This window comes from Adelges cooleyi, unplaced genomic scaffold (genome assembly GCF_023614345.1).
Source record: "Adelges cooleyi isolate 19-005CV unplaced genomic scaffold, UGA_ACOO_1.1 ACOO_flye_CR_arks_rails_tigmint_CR_PRNA_1, whole genome shotgun sequence".
Lineage (NCBI taxonomy): Eukaryota > Metazoa > Arthropoda > Insecta > Hemiptera > Adelgidae > Adelges > Adelges cooleyi.
The window spans coordinates 868,712-876,364 of record NW_026095751.1 but is presented as its reverse complement, the minus strand read 5'-3'; the positions used below and the strand labels follow the sequence as shown (position 1 = coordinate 876,364).

Genomic DNA, 7,653 nt, shown 5'->3' with positions numbered 1-7,653 from the left:
AGGGGGGGGGAGGAGGATAAAAGTTGAAAAAGTTTACTTCTTCACAGTCGAAATTTGAAAAAACAAAAATAAAACCGTATGAGTTTTTAAGTTAGAACTTTTACTGGCTATAATTTCGAGAAAAAAAGCCGGATCGAGTTGAAATTTATTAAGAATATTTATTTGGTATGCCCGTGGTATTTGGTAGAACTCATATGTGTTCATAACATATTAAACGGAAAACAAATTCGGCACTACAGTTTATTTTATAATTGCCGGAAAGCTGTAATTTCGCAAATTGCGTATATTTTAACAAAAACACCTAAAATCTTGAAAAGTTGTTTTTTTTTGTCCCATTTATTTTGTAATTGTAGGCAAGTCGATAAAATGGCAAAACATTGTACGGATTTATCGAATTGTATTTTTTAGATTTTTTCATATGCTTACAGACTAACATAAAATAATACTTCATAAGTTTACCGATTTCACTAAAGAGGCGTATTGTTCAAGGGCTAAGTGCACAGTTGTTTTAATACATTGAATTATTTTTTAATGGATTTTTAGGTAGGTATATTTCTACATTAAAAATGTTATTGTAAAAATTCAAAGCAGCTGTAAAAACAAATGGTTGGAATAGACTAGATAATAAAATACAAGACGTTTTCTTATTCGGTGAACATTATTTTATTGGTAGATAGGTACACATAATGTAATTTATATGATAAAGTAACAAAATGCTTTATTTGGAATATTATATTGTTATTGGAAAAAACACTATAGTTTCAAACACAATAATAATTATTGTGTTTATTATGATGATCAAAAATGAAAATTTTAAAATATACACAACTTAGTAAGCATATTTTTTTCAGAATGCGACACGGATCTTAGATATTGTAGCTTTGTTGTAAAGTTTAATCGTTGTTACGAGGGCTGAAAAAAAAAAATTAAATAATTGTGAAAAAAAGTCGTTTTTTTTATAATTTGCTTATACATACATTTTAATTAAAACTAAGTGTTAGGCTACCAGTATAAATTATTAAGTATTCTAATAGTAGTCTCACTAGTAATCTTAGGATTTACTTCTACCGGTATCAATTGTTTTAATTATTATGAAAAAAATGAAAATGGTTCACTTTAAATAAGTTCATTTTTATACCTGCCAGGTGGAGTTTGTAGTCCTGGATCTGGATCTGAAACATCAAAAAATAAATCAAATACTTGTTTTTCCTATTTTATAACCTATATTCATTTTATTTAAGTCTCAAAAGCCAACCAGCCTGTGGTAGTAAAAACCTACCAGGCTGCGTAGGGTGGTTCTGCTGGTCTTTGTATTGGTGGAGGTAGCTGATCTAAAACATCAATAAATAAATCAAATACTCGTTTTTCCTATTTTATAACCTATATATATTTTATTTAAGTCTCAAAAACTTACCATCCGAAGGAATTAATTGTGGTTCTGCTGGTATTCGTATTGGTGGAGGTGCGTGTGGTCGTGGTTGTGCTGGTGGCTGTGTAACTGAAACATAAAAAAAATCAAATACTTGTTTTTCCTATTTTATAACCTATATAAATTTAATTTAAGTCTCAAAAACATACCAGCTTGTTGTAGTTCAATTGGTTCTGGTGGTAAATCTAATGGTGAATCTGAAACATCAAAAAATAAATCAAATACTTGTTTTTTCTATTTTATCATTTTGAACCGTACATTTAAATCATTTAACTTTGTTAGCTATGCATTAACTAATTGTGTTATATTGCCAATAAACATGGTAGAGTTATTCTTATATTCAATAGTTAAACACATTTTTGGCCAATGGTGCGTACGCGCACCATAAAATAAATACATCTTTTGTGGGAAATTAGTTAATGCATTTATAGCATTTTAAACACTTAATAAGCTTTAATAAAAACAAATTAAAAAGACTCACTCCCTGTTTGCTGGTCATTCGAAATATCGAAAAAATTCCTTTTATAACCCTTTTGTAACATTTCATACTCATTTTAAGCTTTATCGAAAACAATTGTACAATCAGCTTGACTTACAGTCATTTGAAACCCGTTTAATACAAATATATGCTAGATTTCACTTTTATAGCTTATATAAGTTATTACAAATAACTCAATCACTTACCAGCACCATCTGGTGGGGTCGGGATATCTAAAATTTTGAAGAAAAGAACTTACAGTCATTTGAATAACAAAAAAATTAAAAATTAATATTAAATTTCGCTTTAATCAATTATATAAGCTATATCAAAGTCTCGAAGACTTTGAGGATACGCCAGGTTTTGGCGTATCCTCTGAAATTTTGAAAAAAAAACTTTAATATATTTTTTTTTTTTTATCTTAATGCAATATTTTTAAATAATATAATTATATAATGCATATAATTTAATGCGTGAACTTACTTCCTTCAACACCTAAAAAATAGAAAATAGATTTTTATAATATGAAAATTAATTAATAAATAAATAAAAAGTTTTAAATTAAATTTTTTTTTCTTAAAAAAATCATCAGGTTACTAAAAAAAACTAAGACATCGAAACTTGACGCTTAGTTTAATTTTTTTATTATTACTATAACATTTTTATACTAATTGTTTTTTTTATGTACCTGTAGACACTGCCAGGATAATGAACAGTGCGGCTGTTAGAAGCAAAACTATGCTATTAAACTTCATATTTAAAAAAATCTTAAAGAAATTAAAACACCAAACGAAATATAAATTTTCGGATTTAAAGTCGAAGTGAAACGCCAAGGAAGTGCCACGCTATACTAGAGTACGTGACTACAGTTCATGTTAATTCTACAACTATTTTATTTGGTTCTTTATTTGTTCTTAACAATTGTGTAGATAGATTGGTTAAACATATATACTTAAAAAACCCATACGAAGGCTTGGTAATGGTGGTAAACCCTACTTGTTAAAATAAACCACAATAGCGCTACGAAGAACACATGTTTTTGTTGATAATATTTATACTCGTATTTTATTAATATCGAAAATTATACCAATTATAGTAAAAACAAATAGTTGGAATAGATTAGATAATTAAATACAAATTTACTTATTCGGTGAATATTTTCTTTATTCGTAGATAGGTTTATATAACAGACATATTATAATATATATGATAAATTCTAGCCAGAAATTTGTGGGCCTCAGATCCAGTTTATAGTTATAGAAATCCTTCAAAAAGATAAGTTATAATTTTTATTTTGACTCAAAGTGATTATCACCCTTTCCCTTGTACCAGGATTTAATGGTTTTAAATGTTAACTTCATTTAATAACTCAAAAAACAAGGGAAAATGTACTTAGTACTTTACCTTTACAAAAACAACTTGTTTTTGGTAAAAAACAAATCATATAATTTGTGATTTTTTATGTAGATTTTGCGCGTAGGCAATTTATTCTACAAATTGCAATGTAAAACTATGTACTTTTTTTATTATACAAATATGACTACTTGTAAAGGTAAAATAGGACGATTCTAACTGTTATTTTGTAGTATTGTACAATAATGTATTGAGTGTACAGTAATGTTAGCTTTGTAAAACACAAGTTGTATTAATATACTATACTTAAAATATAAATAATTAAACTGAAGGTATTCAAAAAAACATTTAGATTCTTTTAATTATAGTTAAATGTTCTGTTTAGTCAACTAGAAAACAAGATATACGTGTGTAACAAGATTATTCTTTACACATTTTTTTAATTACAAAGTAATTTGGTTTCCTCCCTGAATAGTTTAAGCTATAAAAGCTTTTTGGAGTGTAACAAAATTGTATGTATTCGACTATTTCACAACAACTGTTGTAAAGTAAACAAATGATAAATATGTTATACCATTCTGAATAGATGTACATAAACATGTTATAATGATTTCAAACATTTTTTTAAGATTTTAGGTGTAGGTACCTAATTTCGTATATTTTAACATATAGGTACACCTAAAATCTTAAAAATATTTATGAAATCATTACAACATGTTTATGTACATCTATTCAGAATGGTATAAAATATTTGTCATTTGTTTACATTGTAGCAGTCATTGTAAAAAGTATTGTATTTAGTGCAAAAAAAACGAAATATGAAAACAACTGGTTTTTGCTACAGAACAATACAAATTTGAAATCTTAGATACCAACAGACGTTTATCATTTGTTTACATTACAACAGCCGTTGTAAAATAGTAGAATACCTACATAATATTTCGATTTAAGTCTAATAAGCTCCATGTAGTAGCTTTATGTAGCTAAATTTATTCAGGGGAAACAATATTAATATTATGTAATAATATTTAGCTATTTTAAAATAATTGTAAAAATATAAACTCTAAAAATTAAACTATGTTCAATGTGGTAAATTTTAAAGATTTTTCATTTTTTTTACATTGCCACAGTGATTTTAGAAAAATGGTTTAAATACTTAAATACACAAACGACAAAACTGAACATAAAACAACTTGTTTTTTTCTAATAAGCAATAATAAATATATATGATATATTATATATATCATATAGTGACTGCCTTATAGATCGATTTTTGAATTCTTAAGTTTCTAAATACGCTCAAAAAAGTCACACATCATCATGCCGTGCTCCCACATTAGTAGTCTCAATTTTTAATTATACTTTATCCTCAGCATTCCCCCCCCCCTCTCGGGTGATAGACATTTTTTTGTTTTTGGACATAATTTTAAGACCTTATAGTTGAAAATATTGTGCGCGTTTAATGTTCAATTATAACATGTTGTCATATTAAACTAAAAAAATATGTAGAACACTCATGTACGAATACATAGGTTTGTAAAAAAGCTTAATAATATTACATATTAATATTGTTTTCCCTAGAATAAGTTTAGCTTCATAAAGCTATTACATAGAGCTTATTAGACTTAAATCAAAATATTATGTATTCCACTATTTCACAACAACTCTTGCAAAGTAAACAAATGATAAGTGTCTGCTGGTATCTAAAATTTCAAATTTGTATTGGTCTTTGGCAAAAACAAGTTGTTTTCATATTTTGTTTTTTCGTACTAAATACAATATTTTCTACAATGACTGCTGCAATGTACACAAATGACAAATACATGTTGATGAATACATGAGATTTTAATAATTAGACATATAAAGGTGTTTGCTATAATTATTTTAACGTCAAGTTTATCAAGATGACTTTGATATATTATGGTAGGGCAATATATTATGATACTAGCTCACACTTTACGTGATTAGTCAAACTTTGTAATTTCAAGTTAGTACAAAAAAGTACATATAAATAAAATAAAGTAAATCATTATAAAACTAATACCTACATTTTACGCTCCGAATTTTTTTATTCTATATGGCTCCGAATCAAAGCTGAAAACCGAATCATATGTTTTTGTGATTCATCCCATAATATTTACAAAAATTATCTCATAAAAAACTTTTTCAAGTTTGATTATAAACTAAACACATATTTCTTGAATTGATATTTTATGTTGAAAAAATATGACTTTCATAAGACCGTAATAGCATAGTTTCTATGCAATATTTTGAAAACCTAATATGATATTTAGATTTTCATCCAAAAATCATACTCTGTTCTTTTCATAAAAAAGTCAAGAAAATTAATAAGTTTTATGAATATAATAATTTATGAGCCAAAATTCATCCAACAGCCCTTGATGCAGCGGCTATTAATAATAATTTTAAAATAAAAGCTGTTGCGAGACGCTCAGCGTGAGTGAACCGTATTTCGGAATTTTTTTTGGTTTGATGGAATACAGGGTGATTTTTTTATCATGAACCACTCAATATCTCATAGAATACAATAAAAATTAAAATTTTTTTTTTTTACAATGTGATCGCAATTTTTCAAAATTTTTTTCGTTTTGACATTTTCATGTCTTAGCTCTGGCACAACCGAAAAAAGCGTCACGAAAAGCGTTACCACACGGAGATGGGATTGGGGTGGAAGATAGGGGTAGGAGATAGGGATAGAAGATTAACGTATATATTTTATTAACTTTTTAAATTGTGAATAATGTACTAAAAATTGGGATAGGTCGATAACGAGTTTCGAATAATAATTTTTGAAGTTATAAAAGTTTCGAGTTTAGGGCAGAAAGAAAGGTGGATTGTATTTTTATTTTTATCTGCGCGCATTTCCCAACCGCACTTCACCTCCCATCCTAACTTTTAAACTCTTTTAACTTTATAAGTTTAAAAAGTTAATAAAATATATACTTTACCGTTTAAGTTTCAAAAGTTGCTATCAAAAAACTTAGTTGAGAGGGGGGTAAAAAAAACCAAGTGAGATATTGACTGGTTCATGATAAAAGAATCACCCTGCATATAAAAAAAATTAGGTTTTTTTTTTATGTGATATCACAATGTTTGTATAATCCATCTTAATATCCAAACATTTAACCGAAGCTGGTTACCGACCAGTCAACACTTTTAGTACATTATTCTCAATTTAAAAAGTTAATAAGATAAATACGTTACCGTTTAAGTTTCAAAAATGGCTATCAAAAATACTAAGTTGTATAATCACAATATAAAAAAAAAAAATTGTATTTTTTATTAAACCCTATGAGATATAAAGTGGTTTATGATAAAGGATCACCTTGTATAAGACTTTTCTAGAGGAGTAAAAATACACACGAATATATAATATACATATTGGTTTGTATTTTTATCATTTTTAATTAAATTGGGTTTATTTTTAGGAACGCTTGTTTAAATGTTGGGAAGATTTTTTTAAAGGACTTTAAGATCGATTGAAATTTCTAAAAAACCTCAGGAACCGATTTCAACCAATAAATATAAAAACATTTTTTTTTTTTAACTAATTTTTTATTTTTTTTGGAAAAACGTCGACAATCAATTTCAGCCAGTTAAATAAGTTAATTTTATTTTATATTTAAAATTTTTCAATATTTAAACTGTACCTAAAAAATATTTTTTGGATAAATATAATATAAATAATAATTTATAATTTATACACCATTATAAAATGTGTGGTTTTGGGATACAGCGGTTTTAACCTACCAAAAGTGTGCGGTTTTGCCTTGTGTTTTATCATAAGTGTGTGGTTTTTAGAGTCAACGTTTTTAATCTGTGGTACACGATTGGCGATTGCGAACGTTTTACCTTTTTCGCAACACGATCCACGCAATATCTCACTGGGTTAACCAGTTTTTACTTTTTAATACTCGACCAAATCTTTCGAACAGGAACTCTATGAATGTCAAATTTTATCTAGCCAATACTTGGGGGGGGGGGAGGGAGAGATGATAGCCAAAAATTTGTAGGTCTCAGATCCAGTATATAGTTATAGAAATCCTTATAAAACATATGCTTTTATTTTATTTTGACGCAATGTACAATTTTCAACTTTATTTGTTTATCATAATAACTGTGTTTGAACCTTTAGATTTTTCTAATAACAATATATTCCAAACAACCAATTTTGTTACCTATCAAGTATATGAATTCCATTACATATACCATTCTTTCAATAAAAATAATATTTACGGTGTACCTAGGTACAATTTATTTTTTCTTATCTTATCTATTTCGACTATTTGCTTTTTATACTGATTCCTCCCCTTCTTTTTATATCTATATTATAAAATAACTATGAAGATGTGTAATTCTAGTTAATTGTTTA

General features: G+C 26.9%; 1 protein-coding gene across 1 annotated transcript; it reads right to left on the bottom strand.

Annotated features, from left to right (window-relative positions):
* Positions 1 to 656: 656 nt before the first annotated feature.
* Positions 657 to 2,760, bottom strand: LOC126835286 (uncharacterized). The gene is made up of 8 exons (XM_050567778.1): positions 2,596 to 2,760; positions 2,391 to 2,402; positions 2,114 to 2,140; positions 1,579 to 1,626; positions 1,415 to 1,498; positions 1,280 to 1,331; positions 1,139 to 1,172; positions 657 to 912 (listed from the first exon to the last, which is right to left on the bottom strand). Coding segments are annotated over exons 1-7 (291 nt in total). The 5' UTR covers positions 2,663 to 2,760; the 3' UTR covers positions 657 to 912; positions 1,139 to 1,171.
* Positions 2,761 to 7,653: the final 4,893 nt, after the last annotated feature.